This window comes from Ammospiza caudacuta, chromosome 28 (assembly GCF_027887145.1).
Source record: "Ammospiza caudacuta isolate bAmmCau1 chromosome 28, bAmmCau1.pri, whole genome shotgun sequence".
NCBI lineage: Eukaryota > Metazoa > Chordata > Aves > Passeriformes > Passerellidae > Ammospiza > Ammospiza caudacuta.
Genome location: NC_080620.1, coordinates 921,720 through 943,176, shown reverse-complemented (window position 1 = coordinate 943,176; position 21,457 = coordinate 921,720). Strand labels below are relative to the sequence as shown.

The window sequence follows — 21,457 nt, the reverse complement described above, 5'->3', positions numbered from 1 at the left end:
TGAGATCACTGGGCTGAGTGGCGGCATGTTTTGGGCGACATGTTTTGAACATGCAGGTGGAGATGGAGATGGAGAATTGACCTGCAGCCCTGAGTGGAGAGTTTTGTAGTCAGAGGTGCAGGACACTGCTGCCTGTGGTGTGAGAGGACAGAAAGGCCCTGCTTGGCTCTCAAGTGGTCTTCAGCACAAGACAGTTGTGGACCAGGGTTCTTGAGTGAGGAGCATGTCCCCAGCAGAGAACAAAATGGCCAGGCCTCAGAGAGGGATGGTATTCCTGTATGGTTTTTCATTTAATGGACCTCCATATGTTTACAGAAAAGTGATCTGACTCCAGGACACTCTAGCCAACATGGCATAGTCAAAAAAAGCAAAATACTTTCTGTCTTCCCTGAAAGATTTCGTCATTTGATACTTAGATGAAGTATTTGAAGTATAAGCTACACCAGACAGTTTTCCTGGAGGAACTACTTTCCTCTTTGTTCTAATAATATCATGCACAGGAAATGCCCAGTTGCTGCCCAGGATTCTTCTTCAGTATCTGTACCTTTGGTGTCCAGAGCATGGCAGAAGGAGGAGTGCAGGCCTTTGGACCTGAGGGATTGCTGCAGCCTAAACAGCTCTTTCTCCCAGGCCACAGGTGATCATACAATTCTCTAGGCATGATTGAGTTTATTTGTCCTAACCTTGCATGTCTTAAATGGGCCTCAGCCAGACCTGGTTCTTTAAAGTCCTGTATAGTGTATGGAGAAGGGAATACCTCTTGTGATCAATTTATTCCTGCCTCCTTAGAAGGCTGAGTTAGGATGTGTCAGCTTGCCTGGAGGAGTCTGCCTCTTCATGTGGAGAACGAGGCAACTTGTGTATGAGTCAAAACATTGCCTCCCCTGCCTCTGTCCTTAATGCTTTCCCTTCCACATAAACCCTTCTCTTTGGTCTGGGACAAAATCCATCACAAACCTGTTTTCTCTACAAAGTGGTCTTCCTGCTGGAGATACTTTGCCCTTTGGGGTTTCAGGCAGAGCTGTGTGGATGGAGGTGTTTGGGACTGCACTGGATGTGTTGTGCATTTCCAGAAAGCAGTGCCAAGGCTGACAGTGCGGCTGTGTCTGTACAGCCACAAGCCCTTCTGCACAGCTCTGCCCTTGCCTCCCCCACTGCCCACAGAGGGACAGGGCTGTGTGGGTTGGTCTGTATTGGTGCACCTGAGCCCACTCCTGCCCGTTTTTACTTTCCCAGGTTATATCAAAGGTATTTTTTCTTATTTTATGTGTTTTGCTGTGGCACCCATGCTCTCATTTCTCTCTTCTGTTCATTAACCGCTTGTAAAGTATTAAAGCTTCAAGCTGTTGTTGATTTTGTCCCCTCTGAGTGTTTCTGGTTGGGCTGAAGAGAAGCACCACCCCGGCAGCCCAAAGACTCCTCTTTGGGGCCCTGTGCCTCTGCTGGAGCCAGCTGTGGTTTCTGAGGCCGGTCCTGGCATGGGGAGAGACCAGGTCAGGTCTGTGCTGCCAGCCCAGGTCTCCGCAGAAGTGTCCCGGGCTTGCAGGTCAGGCAGGTATCAGAGCAGCAGCTGCTGAGTCCCAGCAAAAATCACTCCATACTCCACAGGAAGGGTATGTTTTTGTTCACACATAATGTAAATACCAGGGAGAGGAGCCAGGAGTTTCAGGTCTCTGCTCTGAGAGGACACAGACTGCTGGTGCAGAGACCAAGGACTCTGGCTTTGCTAAAATTACTGGGAGGTTGAAAGTCAGCATAGCCTCATGGTGACAGCTAACAAGTACAATGCAGGACTTGGTGATAATGCTTCTGCAAGCATTTAATTCCTTTGCTAAGGCAAAAATCATTTAAGACATCTCACTAATTCCAAAAAAGATTTCTCTGGTGAACCAGTCACTGTTGGAGCAGTCCAGCCACATGTTTTGTTTCCCTATTTCTGTCCTTGCAAGCAAATCTTATCATGGAGTCCCAAGAAAATTCTGCTTCTGTATTTCAATTCTGCTGGTGTTTTCCAGCAGCGTGTGTTTTAATAACTTTATTTATAAATGGGCTGCTTTAGTGATTCTGGTGTGCTCCTTTGCCTCCTCAAAACAGCTCCTGCTTCCAATAGTGCTGTGCTGTACAGGAGCTTTACAGTTTTTTGCTCCTGCTGTTCTTCTTGGAGTTTATGGTGCAATTTTGATTAAAGATGATTACTTTTCAATGACTGCTAACACTTTTGGTTAATTTAAACTGGATATTTTATGTAGGTCAGTGGATTATTTTTTTGTCTCTAGAAAGTACAATTTTCAAACACAATGTCACACACAAGAAAATGTGTTTGAAATTCTCTGAGGAGCTGCTTGACTGCAGGTTACGCTAGAGTGGGCGACACCTCCCGTGGGTCTGTCCCGTGCAGTCCTTCTGCTTTATCTCCTGAGTCTCCTGCACCTCTGTGGCTGTGGGAGGTGCTGCAGAGATGTCCCTGGAACAGAAAAGGGAGGTTGGCAGGCAGGAATTGTGATGTTACTCCTGCTTGTTACTAGGGAAAGGAGTTTTGCCTCAGCACTCACTGTCCCCCCTCCAGTTTGGAGAATTGAGCTGTGATACAAGCTCTGCCCCACCCTTCCTCCAGCCTTATCTTCCCTGCAGACAGACTTTTCCCTTTGCTTTCCTCGAACTCTTCTGCTGAACTCACTGCACTGTTGTCTGATCCATGCTCCTCTGCCCTTCCCCAGCCCACCTCTCTTCTTGCTCAATGCACCCCTCTTTTACACTCCTGATTCTAGTGAAAAGCAAATCCTTCTTGGTTCCAGCTGAGTTCCCACCCCTCTAATCTTTTCCTTTTTCTCTTTACTTGAGTTTGCTGTCTGGAGATGCTGGTCACAGGTCCAACATGAGATCCTCTCGGCACTTCTCTGTGCAGTCCTGGGCACTGCTCTGCATAAAGCAATGGCCTGTTTGTGGAAATACCCTTGCACTCTTGATACTCACCAGCACTAGTCTTCCTTACCTGTCCTTCTTCAGCACTTTGTCCAGCCCAGTCTGTGCTGTGCTGATCCAGAAGACCAGTGAGCTTTCTCTGGGGTGCTGTGATCCCATACTGGCACGTGTCATGGTGTGGCATTTGCCATGGTGCCACCAACCATGGGAGCTCGTGCTGCTCTCTCTGGAGGAAAGTGTCCCAGTGACCTGCAGCGCTGCTTGGGTGCGTTCCTCTCCTGTGCATCCTTTCTAGTGCTCCTAAATCCCTTGGGAGAGCCCAGAGCCCTGTGCTTCCCAGCAGCTGAGGGTGTAGGGAAGGCTTTCATGCTGTTCAAGGAGAGATTTGGGTTGTGGAGGTCTATGGAGCTTTGCAGAGGGGCAGCTTTGTGCAGCATTTAACTGCTCTGCTTGCAGGGCTAGGGGCATTTCTGGGTCTTGGCTTCCTAAATTCTGGGTACTCCGTCAGAAAACATCCCTTCCCACCTTGGTGAAGGAGACAGGACCATTCTGCTGGAGCTGCCCATGGAGCTCAGTGGCCTGCAGAAAGGTTTTGGTGCAGGCTCAGAGAAGGGATATGAGAGTCCTTCATCTGAAGCTGTACTATTTGATTCAACATGTTTCCCAGTACATGTACAGGAATAATAATGCTGATGTGGTCGAGTTAATGTGATTTTTTTTTCTGGCTTTTATAGCCAGGCAGCAGGTCAGCAGTGAAAGGAAAATCAGCAGGCACCTGAGAAGCCAGAGGGTAACTGTTTGGTGGGCAGAAAGCATGTGGGATGTTTTGTAATGCAGCCAAATGCTTGTGTGGTGCTGTGGCTGTGAAGCAGGTGGGGAACTCTGGCAGGGCTGGTGGTGAGGCTGGCAGGTCACACTGCTCCTGACTCATGGCCACCAAATGAGGGGTCCAGTGCAGGGCAGGGAGAGATGTGAGCACCTGCTGGTCCCCCCAGTGCTGTGCTGCACTGAGTGCTGCATGGGATGTGGTCATGAAACAGCTGACAGCTCACATTCAGCCCCTCAAGGTGAGTCAGCTCTAAGAATCCATGAAAGCTAATTTTTAAAGCACCCATTTTTAAGCCTCTAGACAGACTGCAAGGTGCTGAGTGCTGCTGGGAGAGTCCCTCTTCTGTCCACTCCCCTTGGCCCCAAGGGGCATAATGCAGCCCAGCCCTGAGATACATGGAGCAGCAGGTGCTGGGATGGATAAGAGACTGCTCTGATATGCTTTGAGTTCTGCTCTTGGCTTCCAGAGGAGCTGCTGATGTCCTGGTGCCTTTTACTGCCTGCTCTCCTCCTGCCTCCCATCCCCTTGGGCTCACCCAAGCTTCATGGGCACTGCAGCACCCAAAGGTCAGCTTCTCATCATCCCACAGCCCTGCTGTGGCTCTAAGAAATGAGCTCCTTTCCACAACCCTGCTGATCCCAGTATCAGGAAAAGCCTCAGGATCATGCTGGAGGACAAAGAAATATGGTTATACTCAGAATTCTGTCACACAAGCAGAGAGAAGTTGTTGCAAGCAGGATCTGGGGCTCAGCTCATAGCCCAAATGGCAGCAAGCAGCCACCTCTGCCTCCTTCCTTTCAGTCTCAGACACGATTGCAGTGTGGAAGCTGCTAGAAGAAGACCAAGTTGTGCTTTTGTTGCTTTCCCATGCTCACTAGATAGTTTTCCCTACAAAAATTGTTTAATCTGCCTGATCATTTTATGGATTGTTGGCAAAGTTTATTTGAAGTCCTGTATGCACCAAAGTGTTGCTGTGCCAGAAATGCTGCACCCTTAGAGTGACTTATTGTTTTCCATTTTGTTACTGTGTCAGTGCATATTGGCAAAGTAAATCAACTGCTTCAAAAGGAAATTAATTTGCTTCCTGCCTTTATATGTTTGTCTCCCATCTTGGGAAGGAGGAAGGAGTTTCAAAAGTCACAAGGAATATAAATAGAATTAAGATGCAGTGAAATACTTATCTGCCTGAGCTTCTTACTGTACAAGGGTCAGAAGTGCTCCAACGTGTCCTGTTGCATAGAATGAGGTGCTCTGGGCTTGCTGCTAGAGGGAACTTGGTCCAGACAGGGTGATGTGGCACTCACCTGAGTGCTGTGTCCTGGTCTTGGACTGGGGGGAGCCTGACACAGGGCTGGGTTTGAGCCCTGTGTATGGGAGCAGCTTTCCTGTGCCAATGAGTTGCTGTCCACCCTCACTTCCCCCCAGAACTGCTCAGACTGCATGTGTGGTGTTGATTGTCCCCATGCAGCTCCTCACACTGATTCCTCTGCAGAGCCATGCAAGGGGGGAGCTGCAGGTCTGCCTCCCTGCTCCCAGTCCTGTCCAAATGACAGTTGTGCCTGCTGTGAAAGCTGCCCCTGGAAAAGACCTGGTAGTGCTGGTCAGCAGTGGCTGAATGTGAGCCAGATGGCCAAGAAGGTCTGTATTTGAATATGATCCCAATATTACAGGGGAGATTGTGCCCGGGCTCGTCTGACCCTTGCTGCTGGGCCAAAGGCGGCAGCTGTGGTGTTTCACCTCAGAGACACTTTTGGCTGGCTGGGTGTCGCAGCTGGGCACTGAAACAAACCCAGGCTTGTAGAAACTCAGTTTACCTCAGGTGGAAAGGCATCAGGCTAAGGTGAAGAGGAAAAGGAGACGGATTCTGTCGGAGGGTTTATATCCAGAGTTTTATTCCATGGTCACAGATGTCTGAATCTTGGTAACAGCTCCAACAGAATGCTGAGCACATGGTTCTGGCTCAATTTAAGCCCAGGGACAGGGGGAGGAGAAGGGACAGGTGAGCACCAACCAGGTGGGAGGAGGAGGGTCTCAGGGGACGAGGGACACCAAGACAGGCCAGTGACCCCAGGCCTGAGGGGCATCCTTTGAACCTGACCAACCACAAGAGGCCTTGCTGGAATGTTAAGCCTGATTGACAGAACGAACTCAGCAAGGGGGCAAGGGGGAAGGGAGAGAGGTATTGCCACACCTGGGAAGGGACTGGGAAATCTAAAACAGGAAATTGCAACACACTGCAACAAAGGCCAATGGCACCTGGCCTGTACCAGCCACAGTGTGGCTGCAGGAGCAGGGCTGTGGCCATCTGCCTGTGCTGGGCACTGCTGAGGATCCCCCTCAAATCCCAGGGTGGCTGCCTGGTCCAAGAAACACACTGAGGCACTGGAGTGTGTCCAGAGAAAGGCAACAGAGCTGGGGAAGGGTCTGGAGTACCAGGAGCAGCTGGGGGGCTCGGCCTGGAGAAAAGGAGGCTCAGGGGAGACCTTCTGTTATCTGTCCCTGACAGGAAGATGCTGCCAGGTGGGGTCAAGCTCTACTCCCAGGGAAGAAGCGACAGGATGAGAGTGAACAACCTCAAGGCGTGCCAGAAGAGGTTTAGGTTGGATACTAGGGACATTTCTTCATGGAAAGGGTTGTCAGGCATTGGAACTGGCTGCCAGGACAGTGGTGGAGCCACCATCCCTTGAAGTGTTCAGAAAGTATGTGGATGACTTGAGGACATGGTTTGGAGGTGGCTCTGGGTTGATGGTTGGACTTGATGATGTTGAAGTCTTTTCCAGCCTTAGTGATTCTGTGATTCTTTGAGATTTTCTCCTGGCTGTCTGCCCATTAAGTCATGCTCCAAATGGCTTTAGAATCAATGAAAGTTCCTTGACTGTTACCACTGAAGTGTTCAGATGATTGAGGTCACATCCCTAAAATACTGTGGTTATGAGTCCTCCCAGCTGGAATTCCAGGCCAGGCTCATTCCTGTCACTGCAGCATCCTCTCCTCTGCTCATGGCCAGCTCAGTGTCCTGTCCCAGGTGCTGCAGAACCTGCTGTTCCTGTGGCTCTAACCAGCCTAGCTACCCCCCTATTCCATGCCCAGGTTTACCAGCTGCCCCTTCTCTTCCCCATTTCCACAAAAGTTGGCTCTGCTTCCAGTCCCATTCTTGCCCTTTTGCTCTGTCTCACTGAACATCCCTGCTGCAGTTAAATCTGCCCTCACCTCTGTGGCCCCTGCCTTGCTTCCCTCTTGGCCTGGATGCCTCTGGCCAGCCATGTCTTCAGGTCACCTCTGCTGAGGTCCCATCATTTCTTGCAGACCTGTCACCACCACTTCAGTATTGCTCCTTGAAGGGTGGATTCTGAGTAGGAAAGGAGCTTTGTGTGTGGAGTTCCCAGATGAGTCCCTGCCCAAGCTGTCTGTTCCAAAGCAGGTGCCATACAGCAGGATTGGCCTGACAGCCCAGACCCTGATAGTCTCTTCCCTGCTCTGCCTGTGCCTTATCAATAATATTCTCCAAGTCTTATCTAAAAATAAAATTCAAAAAATCCTGAATGAGGCGTCATGTTTGTGAGGAGAAGAAGGAAGAATCTGCAGGCCAGCACACACAGATCCCAGTAAAGATGTGCTGTAACAATTTGGTATCTGTAGGAACCACAGCCTATTGCTGTTCTAAAAAAGGAAAGGAAAGGCTGAAAATAGCATAATTCTAGGAACATAGAACAATTGCTGTTGCTGAAGTATCTAAAATGAACCCACACTGGAAGCAAGTCAGGACTCCCAAAAGAAAGAAACATTTGGAGATTGCCTGTGAAACTCTAAAATGCTGTGATTCTCCCACAGGAGCCCAAGGCTAGAGTTGGGACAGATGCTGTCATAGCTTGGCCTTGCTGCAGACCCAGTGCCCCTGTTTCCCACAGCCCCTTCACCAGTTAGAGTCCTGGGTCTGTTTCTTTGAAGTTTAGTCCAAGACCTGTCAGATCCATATTAAGCCAGGCTTTACTGATGTCCTGCAGTGCCTGCTCCTCACTACTCCAGAGGAGAGTCCAGGAGCTTCTGCATTCATGACTGCCTTTCCCTGTACATGTTCATTAACTGTTTCTTCCATTTTCCTTGTTAATTGTTGAACCTAGACTTGCCACTCTCTGGTTCCCTTTAGGAGAAGGTTGGTGTGAGTCAGACTGCACAGTGCAGCCAGAGCTCCCGGCTCTCCTGCCTGTCCCAGGCTGATCCCTCTCCTCCTTCCCGCAGTGGCTGAAGGACCCCGGGCCCCGCAATGAGAAGAGGACGCTGTTCTGTGACATGGTGTGTTTCCTGTTCATCACTCCCCTGGCGGCCATCTCGGGCTGGCTGTGCCTGCGCGGCGCCCAGGACCACCTGCAGTTCAACAGCCGCCTGGAGGCCATCGGACTCATAGCACTCACTATAGCACTTTTCACCATCTACGTCCTCTGGACACTGGTAAGTGCCAGCTGCCAGCGTCCTGCTCCAGAGGAGCTGGGAGCACTGGCTCACCCCTCATCAGTGCCACCTGCTATTTCTGCCTCCCTGTGTGAGAACACCTTGGGCTCTTCCACTTGATGTCCATTTAGTTATCTTCATGTGCAAGCTGAGAATGGAAAATCACCTGCTGGTCATTCATCTGCTTTCCAGACTGTGTTCCCTAAGTGTCAGAGCCCAACCAGCCACAGATGTGCCAGAGCTGGGATGGGGCTGAGGCTGAGGCTGGGTGGGAAGGGAAGGGCTTGGGGCTGGGTCAGGCAGTGGCCCATCTGTGGTTCACGAAAAAACACAAACTTGGTACCTGGGCAGTGCAGGGGAAAAGTAAAATATGGAACACAATTGATGCCTAAATAATTTACCACCATGTTCCTCTGTGATTTGCTGCTCAGAGCAGACCAGCTGTGCCCAGCTGGGGTGCAGACTGACCTTGGGAGTCTCTGGCCACAACTAAACAAACTCCTATGCAGTATTTTTAAGGTGTGTGGAAGGAACTCTCTGGCCCTGGGGAAACCTGTGGCTGCTCTGATGTTGTGTGGTCGGCCCCAAGTCAAGGCTTGGTAGCCAGTGTGCCCTGGCCCACTGCTGCATGGGGGACACTGGGCATTGCTGGGAACCTGCATTTGAGCCACTCTGGGGTTGAACTGGTCCCTGCTGGGAGAGAGCTTCATGCAGATGCCTTTTCTGGACATGCTGAATTAGGGAGCGAGGAGCTTGCATCTTGCAGGGAGCAGAGAAGGGCAGGACAGTGAATGCAGGTTTGCCTGTGGCACAAGTGGAGGCTCAGTGGGGCTGCCTGGTCCCTCCCCAGGGCCCCAGGGCTGCTGGGCCAGGGACTTCCATCTGTTTCCCATTCACTTCTTTTGTCTTGTGATGCTGAGTGGATTTCTGGGTTTGGATCTTGATTTTGGTTCTCCTATTCCAAGCAAGCCCTTTGTGTACTCATGCCCTGTCAATGCCCTTTTCCAACTCCTTGCAGGGAAACATCATTTTGGGAAGGGAAAAAGTGCACTTGATGCAGGAGAAATAGTGGGACCCCAAAAAGCTGGGAGTCCTGTGGGCAGTAGAAATTCCCCAGTCCATTTCCTTGTCATGTCATTTTCCACTTTCACAGAATAACCCCTTCCCCTGGGGCTGGACACTCCTTGCAATCTCCCTCACAGACCTGGCAACCAGGACAGGATGAGCTGGTGCTGCAGCAGCCCCTGCTCTGAGGGTGAGAGTGCCTGGGGCAAAGCTGGAGGCACTCCTTGCATGGGAGCATGGAGGAAAGTTTCCATGCTGCATGTTCCTGCATGAAGCTTGTTTCTGTAGGAAGCCAAGCTAAAATTGGAAACCTTAAGAGGAAGTGTCTCCGAATCCTCTATCTCAGGACTGGTGGGGAGGAACTGGAAACCTGGAGGAAATGGAAAAATGTTTGTGCAGTAACAAGTCCTGACTAAAATTGCTCTAATTCTGCTGTGTTTCACATTTCCTTGAGCAGAGGAGGACATTAGGTGAAGGCCTTTTGTTTATATTCAGCTTGTTCAGCCCTGGGCAGTGCAGTCCAAGAGGACAATATGTGGGAGGGAGTTCATGGCTGTAACCAGTGTGAGGGTTGTGAGAGAGGCTGTAGCCAAGGCTGCAGCTCCTTTGTGAGGAACAGGAGCCTTCTTTGAGGTTCCCATCATTCACTCCCTATTCTCTGAAAACTGGGACATGAGTTTGTCAGCAAAAAGTCTTATTGCCACAATCCCTCTGCAACAGGAAGGAGTGTGCACAGATCAGTAAGCTCAGTTACCTCAGTGCCACAGTGGCACAGCTTCGTTTCTCATAAGATGTCTCGTAAACCCATCCAGAAGTTGCAGTTTTACTGAGTTTTCTGTCAGATGCACTTCCTGCTACGTCCCAGTTGCCAGCTAAATGCTTCCCGTAAGAAGGCCTGGTTTAGATCAGTGCCTGACTGCATTCAGTGTTTAAGCCAAGCTCAAAGCTCCCCTCGCAGGGCTGCTCTGAAACTGCAGGGCCATCTCGGGCCTCTGCTGGGCTGCTCTGGGTCCCTCCAGCCTTTGCATCCTCCCCTGTTTCCCTCCGGGTAGACAAGTGTCCCAGGCCACGGTGTTGTCAGGAAAAAATGAGTCCAGCTGCTGTGCTGTTGTTGCAGACAGAGGAGGGAAGGTTTTTGTGCAGGACAAAGAAGGTCCCCAGGGTCTGTGAGATAGGAGGAGGCTGGTTGGGTTCAGAGTTTTGTTTTGCTCACTGAAGGTGCTGCTGAAGCCCGGGGCTGGATGAAGGGGTGAGGTGCAGCTCCTCCCCACACCCTGCACCAGCCCGGACCCAAACCCAGCTGAGCAAACCCCAAACTCTGCTGGTGCTGCCCCGAAGGCCCCTTTGGCTGTGCCCCTCAGCCTGGTGTCCCCAGGCAGGGACCGATTGTCAGGCTTGGGACACAGAGGGCCCCACACCATGCCGGGGTCACTGCTGTGTCCCTTGTCCCAGAGTGCCCCACACCGTGCCCCACTGTGCCACACACTGCTGTGTCCCTGCCTCAGGATAAAGGGTCCCCAGAGGCAGAGGGGTGTGGGCATCGAGCGTCCCTGTGTGTGCTCCGGGGCAGGGCTGGGCTTGGTGACAGCACTGCCGGGCTTGGTGACAGCGTGGCCGGGGTTGGTGACAGCGCTGCTGGGGCTGGTGACAGCACTGCCAGGGTTGGTGACAGTGTGACCGGGGTTGGTGACAGCGCTGCCGGGTTGGTGACAGCGTGGCCGGGGTTGTGACAGCGTGATGGGATTGTGACAGCGTGGCTGGGGTTGTGACAGCACTGCCAGGGTTGGTGACAGCGTGGCTGGGGTTGGTGACAGCGTGACTGGGATTGTGACAGCGTGGTTGGGGTTGTGACAGCACTGCCGGGGTTGGTGACAGCGTGGCCGGGGTTGGTGACAGGGTGGCTGGGGTTGTGACAGCGCAGGCAGGGTTGTGACAGCGCAGGCAGGGTTGTGACAGTGCAGGCAGGGTTGGTGACAGCGTGGCCGGGGTTGTGACAGTGCTGCGTTCTCGCCCGCCAGGTCTCGTTCCGCTATCACTGCCAGCTGTACTCGGAGTGGCGAAGGACCAACCAGAAAGTCCGGCTGATGCTCCCGGCCTCGCGCAGCCCCCACCCCGTGCCCCACTCCCTGCTCTCCGCCAAGCTCATGAAGAAGGCCGCGGATGAGACCACGGTCTGAGCCGTCCGCGGCGGCCACGGCGCAGGGTTGGGCGTCCCCACAGGCCCAGGGACCGTGGCAGCTGTGGGGGCACTGGAAAACAATCATCCCACCCAAAGGCACTCTGCCCTCAGCTTTAGACCTTGGCAAAGAGACACATATCAACATCTGTGGGGGAAATGGCCCAAAAGAGCCTGATGGCAGAAAATGCCTGTCTGCAGGGACACTTTCCTATAATGAAATACCATACATGGAAAACATCTCCCTCTCTCTCTCTCCATATATATATATATATATATATATATCTATATATAATATTATTTTTTAATGGCCATGCATATTGTGTTACAGTCCTTTTGTGTTGATGTTCTAAGCTTCAGGATAGAAGCTGGCAATCTGATCTCATTCAGAGGTTAAATCAATGCCTTTTCTCCAAATGAGTGTATGAGGAACACTTTTCATCAACCATTCTTGAAAGTCCCCTTCTCCTTTGCACTAAATTGGTTTTGATATACTACAGCAGCCTTCCCGTTACTCTTTGGTCTCTTTTGTGGTGTTCTGTCCTTTCTAGAAAGTTGAGTGTTTTTAATAATTATTATAATCCCAGAAGGAGTAAAATGACATAATACTGAATGGAGACATTTTGTATTGTAAAGTACTGTAATTTTGAGAATTTCAAAATCAGTTTCAGAGTGAGAGAATCTTTTCCGGCGCAGACATGATCTCACAAAATGCTTTCCTTGAGATCCTGGCTTATCCCCAGGACTCGGATGCACTCAGCCCTTGGTCTGTCTGGCAAAGGTGGATGGAGGATCCGAGGGTGGGAAGAGATGGCTCCATACTAGCTAAACCCACCACTGCCTTTGGCTTTGCAAAGAGTGAGAAGGGAGCTTTCCTGACCCCAGAAGGTGGGAGTTGGAGTCTCTGTTTGCTGATGTTCTTTTGCCAGCTTGAGGCTGGACCTCCTGTAGCATCCGTCTCACACGTACCTTAGGGGACAGGCCGTGCCCTGGCAGGACGCAGGTGCTCTTGGCTGTCTCTGCGCTTTATTTGCACATTCCAGAGGAGCTGCTGGCGTTGGGTTCATCCCTGGTAGCGCTGCCTGCCTGTTGTGTCCTGTAGTGAAACCCCCCAGTTTGCTGGTCCCAGAGAACAGGCTCTGGGTCCCTTGTCCAGTGGGGCCAGTGTTCCTCCTTCTCCTCCTCCTTTCACCTGTGTTTCCAGCACATGCAGTTCTCAAAGCCCTCTGTCTCAGAATGCCCCCTTTGCCAAGAGTCCCCCTGGTTTGGCTTTGGTCCTTGCCTCTGCCACCTCACCCTGCCAGACAGTGCCTGGTGCTGATCTCTCCTGAGCCTTGAGTGGCACAGGCTGTGGGGACACTGGCTGTGATGCTGCCCTGCCAGGTGCTCCAGGGGTGTGTGCAGCTGCTTTGCTGGAGCCTGGGCTCTGGCTCCGTGGTGGTGAGGGTAGAGAGTAGGCAAGAGGCAGGCTCTGAGGGGCCTGTGTCCTTGCACTGGGTGGTGGTGGTCATGCACTATGTCCCTTTGCCCCTTTACTGAAAGCAACTGGGTCAGTGCAATGCCCTGTGAGATGGACATCTGTAATTTCCTGAATTCAAAGCACCATGTGCACTTCCTCCTCTTCCTCCTCTCTAGCTGCAAAGCAGGATGTGTTTCCTTGTGTGTTCCCTCAGCCTGAGCTGGAAGTTTCTGGTGGCCTGAGCAGCAGAGACCAGTGTGCCAACTTCCCCAGCAGGATTGCTCCTGGCCCTGGTGTCTGCTCTCCTCTGTCCCCTCTCCCAGGTGCAGCTCGGGGATTCCCTGACACATCTTGCAGCAGCCTCTTTGTGCCCTGAGGGCTGCTCTGAACTGGTCTCTCCTCCAAGCGTGAGGGGCTGGTGTGACTGTAGGTGAATGTCCTCTGCTGCAGCCAGGCTGCTCATCTCTGCTCCCTGACCGTCCCCTCCCTTCTTCCACATCCGTGGGCTGTCTGCCCTTTTCCCAGTCATGCACTCATGCAGGGATTACTCTGCTTCTGGTACTCTTGGTGGAGAGGCTGCTGCAGCCCTCTCCAGTCACAGTCCCTTCTCCAGTCCCATCGCATTCCCACGCTGGTGATCCCACCCTGCATACCCCTTCCCATGGCAGCAGGCTCTGCACCACTGCTCTGTGCCTTGTCCTGGGTGTCCCTTCCTTCAGCCCCTTCCCAACAACCCCCTTGTCACCAGGACATCACCAGTGAAGAAGAATGGAAGGGGGGGTTTAACCTTCCCAGGCCTGGCTGCCTCCCGGGAGCTTGGCCCCACAAGGCACCGAGTTGTGGCAGGTGATGAGGGATGCTCTCTCCCATAGCATGTCCCCAGGGTAAGGACTTCATGGAGCCACTGTTCCACTTAAGAAACCCACCATCAATCCAAATATGCAACTGTGAAAGCCAGAAGCCCTTGGCTGGGGCAGTGGGGGCCCGGTCCCGTGTGTGGCCGTGGCTGCACTCAGCATCCTTGGCTTTGTTGTCATTGCCAATAATTGGAGTTGTTGCTTGTGCCCCCACAAGACTCAGTGACTCTTTGAGTGTTGTCCTCCTTCCCAGAGATGTTCAGCTCGTGGATGTGGGCAATGGTGTCTGACCCACCACGTTCCAGTGTGTTCTGGGGAAATGGGCTGTGCAATGATGTAAATAAAAGTGAGACAAACTTTGGGCTGTTGTGTTGTTATTGGAGGGGGCCAGGGCTGCAGAGCCCAGGCTGCCTCCCTGAGAGCCCCCCGGTACCCCCTGCCTGCAGCAGCTGCCAGGGCCCCAGCAGAGGTTTCAAAGTTGGACAAAACCCAGGGCTTTTTTCATTTCTGGGCAGTTTCTCTGTCAGTGTACAGAAGCCCGCCTGGCATGGGCCAAGCCAAGAGTCCTTTGGCCCCTGTTTGGGCCAGGGGTGTGTATGGGGCTGCATGGAGTGACCCTGATGCTGTGTGATGCCACCCCACAGAGGCTCCCTGTGAGCTGCCTGACCCAGGCCTGCCCACGGCCCTGAGCCCAGCCCCTCACTGCAGGGCTGTGGGAGACGCTGGACACGTCTGCGAGCCCTGGTGGGGTCATGGTGGGCAGTGCCCAGCTGTGCCCAGCTGTGTCTGAGCTGTGTCTGAGCTGTGCCCGAGTGTGCAGGAGCTGCAGGGCAGGAGCCTTGCTCTGTGTGCTCGCTACCATCTGGCTCTGAGAGCCACCCAGGGCCAGCACCATGCCAGGGGCTGCAGGGCATGGAATGGAACCTCAGGGCAGAGACTTGGGCAGCCATCGTTCCCTGTTGTGTGGAGCAATGAGGGGACCCAACATCCCCTGCAGCCTCGGCCCCTGGCCCTGGCCCTGTGCTGCAAATCTGGTCACGCCACACTTGCAGCAGGGGGTTGGAAATTGTGAAGCTGCCCATTTAAAGTGCCACTCAAAGCACTGCAACACCAATGTTGGATGCATTTCTGAGGTCCTGGACAAGGCTTTAGCCTTGGGCAAGACCTTGGATGAGTTACCTGGCCAAGCTCTCAAATCAAGGGTTTTCTGGGTTTTTTAATATTAAAAGAAAAAAAAGGTTTAAAAAAAGACAGTGCCGAGGTTGGCTCAGCCAGACCTTTGAAATAAAACTGTGATGCCACACAGCAATCTGGCAGGGTGGGGAGAAGACAAAGTGGCATCTGCAACAGCGAGAACAATGTAAAAGGAGCAGAAGTGCCAGAGAAAGGGCTCACCGGGAAAAAGGAAACAGTTTCATAGGAAGGGCGGTCAATCACAGTTGTTTGGCTGATGTGCCAAATCCAGGCAGGCTTTGTTTGGAGCGTGTCTGACAGACCAATGCTGAGAAGAGCGTGTTTGTTGAGGTGCTTCCACTGTCCACTGCTGCAGCCCTTTGCCCTGGCAGCAGGAGGGTCCCAGGGGTCTGAGCCCACCCTGCTGTGGCCCAAGGGCTTCAGGAGAGCCCTGTGGCCTCGCTGTGCAGGCAGGGTTGGAGGCAGCATCACTGCTGCCATGTGCTGGCTGTGGCACAGACCCCCAGCCCCAATTGTCTCCCCAGAACCACTCGGAGCCCACGTGGGTCCAGCCTTGCTCAAGGACCCCGGGGTTCCTTCCCTTCCTACCCGTTGTGGTTCCAACATGCAGAGACCTCTAACACATGAGAGCTGAATTTAAGCTCCCCTGAGTCTTTGTGGTGCAATTCTACATGGAACTGTGTATTTCTCACACAAATGCTGCAATTACGTAACTCAGCTCCCAGAGAGATGATTTTTTAAAATTTAATTTTTGGGAGACACATCAAAAAGGAAACCAGAGCAAAATATTTACTCCCTCCAGACCACAAAATTCCAGTGAAGAAGTTCCCAGACACCAATCCGTTGAAAAACCCAACTTTTCTCCAGTCTGAGGGACTTAGTTGGCTTTCAGAAAGGAATTTCTTCTTCTTCATTGAGGTAGGTACCCCTAAATGCACAGCACAGCTCTTTTGGGATGTTTTGCATGACAAAGGACAAAAATACAGAACTAACAATCTGCCATCTCCATACACCAACCTTCTGCTATGAACCTCTGTCACAGTGTAACCCCAGCTGACAACTAAACACCACACAGCCACTCAGTCACACACCACCCTCCAAGGGGGATGGGGGAAAAAAACTTTTTATTTGAGATAAAAACAGTTTAATAATTGAGATAAAAGTAATATATAATAATAATAATGATAATAATAATTGTAATGAAAAAAATACAAACCCCAAGTGGAACAAGTGATGTCCAGCGTAGGTGCTCAGCACCCGCTGCTCTGTGCCCAGCTTGTCTCCTAGCAGCCATCAGCCCCTGACCAGCAGCTCCCCCAGTTTACACACTGGGCAGGGTGTTTTATGGTGTGGAATATCTCCCTGGCCAGTTTGGGTCACTGTCCTGGCTGTGCTCCCCTCCAGCTTCCCGTCCAACTCCTCGCTGGCAGAGCATGAGGCACAGAGAAGGCCACGTAAACACCACATGCCTGATGGTTGGCTTGTTGCTACCAATATTATCCTCACCTTAAATCCCAAACCCAGCACTGTGCTGGCCACTGAGAGGAAAATTAACTCTATCCCAAGCAAAATAGGACAGTCTCAGAGGCTCCTGCCCATGGACAGTAGGAAGTGCCTCTGTGGGAGCAGAGAACCCTGGGTTTCCCCAGTCTTGATGCTACCACAGTGGAAGAGGCTTAGGGCAGAGCTCTGGGGGCAGATACCTGGGCTTGACCCAGTCCTGCAACTGCAGCTCCTGGAGTAGAGCAGGGAGACCAATATTGTTGTCTGTGCCCAGATGCCACCACAAAAATGACAACTGAAGTGGCAGTAAAGAAGGTCCAACCAGAAATGATGAAATCTAGGCTGGACCCAGGCAATGTCCCTCTTCACCTTCTCCTCTCCTAAGGACAGGATTTAGCAGGATCCTGTGAGGTGGGACCTTGAGAATGGCAGATCTGTGGCCATTCTTGTGGATTCCAGCCTCTCCTGTGGGTTTCAGACCCAGCTCAGCATTCTGCATTCCTTCCTGGGCTGCCCCTGCACTGCTCCCAGTGCTCTGCTGCAAGAAACATGCTTGGTGCACATCAGGCAAGGAGAGGCTCTGGATGTGTGGGGAAGATAAGTGTTATCATGGGTATCCTGCTATGTTTGGGGTTTTTTAACTTAATTGAAAAAAGCCAGAGGCACTACACCAGCACCCTGGGAGGAGCTGGACCCTGCTGTATTTTCCATGGCCTCATACAGAGCAGCTCTGCAGTGCCCTGGCACTCAGTGATGGTCCCTGCCAGGGACCACCGGGCACCAAGCCCCTCCCTGCTCCCAGTCTCTGTGCTCCCTGTTGTCCCCGCAGTGCCAGCCGAGGGGTGGGGGGATAAAGGAGGCTCTGTTGTGGCATCCATCTCCATGAGCTGCCCACCCTCTCCTTGGGGGCCAGAGGATCCTCATGAGGAGAAGCCAGCAGGATGCAGGACCCCCCCAGTTCCCAGCACCAGGACCCAAGGTGATGGATGGCGTTTGCCTTTCCAGCCTCTCCCCTGCCCCTGATGTTCCCTCCCTGTCAGGGGCACAGCTTGAGCCACGAGTCCATCCCCACCCAGAGCCACGGGCGCAGCCTCTCCCCAGCACACGAGGCCAGGCAGAAAGCAAAGATTGGGGCTTCACTCTCAGCATCAGCAAAAGTCACCTGCTTGTAGGTGAAGTCCAGGCAGACCTGGATGGCCCTGGGGAGGCAGGGAAGGTGCAGTGGGGTCCAGTCAGGATCACTGAAAGCGTGGTACTGTCCAAACCACTGCCCCACGGCCCAGATCCCCTCCTGGGGAGTAAAATTGAGAACTCCCTTCCTCCTGACAGACTCCTGGGCCACTCCCACTGCCCACCAGTCCCCTGCCTCGGCCACCTCCACCTGCCAGCAGTGTCTCCCTGCAGCGAAGGCCTGGCTGCCCAGCACGCACGGCTCCGTGTCAAAGCGCTCGGGGCCGTCGGGCAGCAGGGCCCACTCGTGCCCCCGCCCCACCCCTCGCTGGTCACTGGCCAGAACGAGGAAGGGGTTGGCGGTGTCTGGGTCCAGAGTCACGTCAGCTGGGGAGAGAGGAGGAGAAGCTGCTCAGAACAGGCAGCCCTGGGGCTGCATCCACCCCAGCAAGAGAAGGGACAGGGTGAGCTCCTGTTCCCTGCAGTGGGAAAACCTCCCTGGCTGGACTGTCCCTGGCTCCCTGCTGCCCCATCCCTGTCCCCACGCCGGGGGCCTGCACACATCCTGGACAAGGGGACCTCAGCTTCCTGGAGGAGGAGGCAGCACCTGAGTGGGTGGGTGCAAACCTGCAGTGCAGCCACCTGGACCTGAGCCTGGGTGTCTCTGGTGCTGTGAGAGGAGAACAGGCAGGTCAGGGCACAAACCAGCGCCGACCACAGTAGAGGTTACCCCAAGACCCACAACCCATGGCCCCAAATTCACATCTCTTTCTATGAACAGTGGAGGGGGCCAAGGATGTCAGCTCAGAAGCCTTTGGTGCTGGAGCTGGGCCTATAGGTGAGCACCAAGAGCTCAGCTGGGAGTGTTGCAGCCACCAAGTCCCAACCCATGAAAAGCCCAGTTTGGGGACAAGCCCCAGTGTTTTGACCTTCAATAGCTGTCCCACAGCAGAAGCAGATGCATTTGTCCTCAATAGAGGACAGTTCCCTCTCCTGTTCCCTTCTGAAAACTCACCTCTTCCACTCATCTCCTCCACCTCATCAATCAGGGTCTCACTTTGTACTGTCTCCATCCTGGATGCCAGCATATCCACAGTCAATCAGCAGTGGGGGAGACAGGATTCACTGCTGGAAGTGGGAATTCCAAGACTCGAGGACTGCCTGAAGATGATAAAGCAGAGGAGTAATGAAAAGGTCACAGCATTCAGCACTTTTTACACAGCCAGTACTTACCTGCCCAGCCTGCAGGCTGACTCCAGGAAAGTAGGTTTGAGATGGGTTGAGGGGTCTGCAGTCTGCTTCCCACTCCTCTGATCCCCTCATCTGCCCATGGCTGGACCGAGCTTGCCCAGCACTTCCAGCCTGTTTGAGTGAGCAGGGCACAGTCCAGAGGGGCTGGATGGCCTGGAGAGCAGACCTGGGAGTTTATCTGGGTACCCTCCCATCCTCTGGGCAATGACCTCCCATGCCCTGAAGCTGCCAGCCCATGTGGGACCTCATCCAACACTTGAATTTGGCAATTCCTCCTGTTCCTGCAGTGCCCAGTCCTGTTTACATCACAGGGTCTGCTGCAGCCCAGCTGCAGGTGGCTGATAAGAGCCCCTGAGTGCTGGAGGAGTCTGTATCTCCCTGTGCAGGATGCTCAGAGCCCTCTTGGGCAACCCCAGCAACCTGGGGATGGCACCTGGGGACACCAGCTGCAGAGCAGTGGCCCTGCTCTGGGTGTCCAGGCTGCGTTCTGGGAAAAGGATGGGGAGGGATGGCTCTGCCCTGGCTGTTTGCCCAGTTCTGTCCTGCTGCGTGGGCTCATGGTGGAGATGTGTGCAGGGCATGTGCCACCTCGATTGCCCAGCTGGTAAATGGGGGAACAGCCTGTGCTGGGCTTTGCATCCCACCCACCTGCTCTGCAGGCAGCTCCTCCTGTGTCCAGGGGTGATGGCCTCATTGCCAGGCACAGGGAACACAAGGGATTCCGCTCTGCTGTGTCACGTCGCTCTGGAAGGCACCAGCTGAGCACAAATCAAGCAGGGTGCAAGGGCAGCTGCTGCCAGGGGGCTTTGCAGGCACCGCCTGAACCCCGGCCTGGAGCACTGACCAGTTCCACTTTACCCATGACCAGTTCCTCTTGCACTCTTCTGGCGTGTCTGACACCTTGTCCTCCCCAAATCCTTTCAGTCCACACCGCTTCAGCGCTCACATCCTTCCCTTGGCACGTGGAGTTGGCTGGGACACGCAGCTTTGATCCCCAGCTTTGCAGGCTGGGTGCTAGGAAAATTAATCCACAAACACCAGAGGTTTATGTCCAAAAGGGAGACAGAGGAGTCCTTTCTGGCTTTATTCAAATAAAGGGAGAGGCCATGGGGCATTCCCCTGCGATCTCTCAAATTTTTGGAGGATGCAGCCTCTTTTTTATCCTAATTTCCTGGCCGCATTTCCCTTCTCTCTTTCCCCACTGGCTGAGGTACTTGAGAGGTACAGACTCCCTGATATGCCTGATACCAAAGATTTCCCTCTAATGTACAACCCTCCCTTTGAATTTTTAACTCTTATGGAATTTAGGGGTTATTCTTCCCCATTGTTTCTTTCATCTTTCAATGTCTAATTTCGTTTATCAGCAAACCTAAAGTTTATTTGTAAAAGCAAATATCTTTTTCCATTCATCAATCAGTGGAATCCTTCCCATTGTTTCTTTTATCTCCCAGTGCTGGTTTTATCTACCAGCAGACCCACAGCTTGTTTGTAAAGACAAATCCGCTATTCCTCTCATGGGTTTCCCTGGAATTGTGATCCCATCGTTAAATTATGAGGCTCGATTATTACACTTTCTTTGCTATCATTTGTTGTTGATGGGGGTTAGGACTTTTCTTTCTCTCAGGGAATTTTCTCCCATTTGTTGCTAAGAGCCAATAGCTACCGATACTTAAGAGACTCAAGATATGGCCAAGAGAAGGGGGAGGAGTGGAGCTGGCTGCACTATGGCAGCTGGGGGCATTCTCCTGGGAAGGGCAGAGGTGCCGGGAGATGCGGGCTGGCAGGAGGGGCTGTGGCTCTCTCCCGCTCCGGACATCAGAGGGGAGGCTCAGCGGCTGCGCTCCCTGCGGGCAGAATTCGCCACCTCTGCGGGGTGGGCTCCTCCTGTCTTCCACCGTGAGCGGAACTGCTCATGAGAGCGGCCGTGTCTCTGGGACCTTATTAACCCCTGCCTAACCGAACAAAGGACCCTCCCCATCTACTCGGGTGCCTCAGGGGACACCCCGGGATCCCCGAGTCCCCTCCCGCTCCGAGGGAGCCTCTCCCGGCGGCGCTCGGGAGCCGAGCGGCCCCTGCCCAGCCCCGCCGCTTCTCTGCCACTGCTCCGGGTTTTTCACTGCCCTGTAACTCAGCAGCCCCGCCTGCCGGGCCTCCCCTCGGCTCCCGCTACAGCTGCGGAGTTTCTGTTCCATTTCGTTTGCTACCCCGGAGTCCGCTCGGCCCTGCGGTTCCGGCCACCGCTCCGCGGCTCTGCTGCAGCCCCTTCCCGCCACGCAGCCCGCCCGCCATTGCCGTGTGGAGAGGCGGCCGGGCCGGCGCCACAGCGCCCCCTGCAGCCGCGGGGGAATCATCGCACCCGCCCCGCCCGGCCGGGAGCCACCGGCGCCCCTGCCGGCTGTGCCCGGAACTGCGGCAAAGGGGAAAGCGCCGAGAGAGGCGGGGCCGGGGCCGAGGCTGGGGCTGAGCCTGGGGCCGGGGCTGGGGCTGTGCCTGGGGCCGGGGCTGGGGCTGTGCCTGGGGCCGGGGCTGTGCCTGGGGCCGGGGCTGTGCCTGGGGCTGTGCCTGGGGCCGGGGCTGGGGCT

General features: G+C 53.6%; 2 protein-coding genes across 4 annotated transcripts in view; one reads left to right on the top strand and one right to left on the bottom strand.

Moving 5' to 3' along the window:
* Positions 1–12,054, top strand: part of MARCHF2 (membrane associated ring-CH-type finger 2) — a 32,487-nt gene extending 20,433 nt beyond the window's left edge. For both annotated transcript variants that reach the window (XM_058820971.1, XM_058820972.1), the window contains exons 4-5: positions 7,991–8,200; positions 11,284–12,054. In XM_058820971.1, the coding sequence (XP_058676954.1) occupies positions 7,991–8,200; positions 11,284–11,442 (369 nt within the window). In that variant the 3' untranslated portion in view covers positions 11,443–12,054. The remainder of the gene's footprint in view (positions 1–7,990; positions 8,201–11,283) is intronic.
* A 3,804-nt stretch (positions 12,055–15,858) lies between these two features.
* On the bottom strand, positions 15,859–21,001 carry LOC131568845 (thaicobrin-like). Of its 2 annotated transcripts, none has more exons than XM_058820974.1 (3): positions 19,524–21,001; positions 18,640–18,785; positions 15,859–18,011 (listed from the first exon to the last, which is right to left on the bottom strand). In XM_058820974.1, the coding sequence occupies exons 2-3, from the start codon at positions 18,710–18,712 to the stop codon at positions 17,491–17,493; spliced, it is 594 nt and encodes a 197-aa protein (XP_058676957.1). In that variant the 5' UTR covers positions 18,713–18,785; positions 19,524–21,001; the 3' UTR covers positions 15,859–17,490. The 2 variants fall into 2 exon arrangements, with proteins under 2 accessions (XP_058676957.1, XP_058676956.1); XM_058820973.1 differs by lacking the exon at positions 19,524–21,001 and adding an exon at positions 18,858–19,024 and having other exon boundaries at positions 15,860–18,011.
* Between the last annotated feature and the right edge of the window lie 456 nt (positions 21,002–21,457).

Bases quoted from the DNA above. Each gene is read 5' to 3' on its own strand.
- LOC131568845 (XM_058820974.1), bottom strand. From the start codon at position 18,712: ATGCTGGCATCCAGGATGGAGACAGTACAAAGTGAGACCCTGATTGAT. The intron at 18,012-18,639 runs GTGAGTTTTCAG...CTCTCTCCCCAG, and splicing joins GGAGGAGATGAGTGGAAGAG to CTGACGTGACTCTGGACCCA.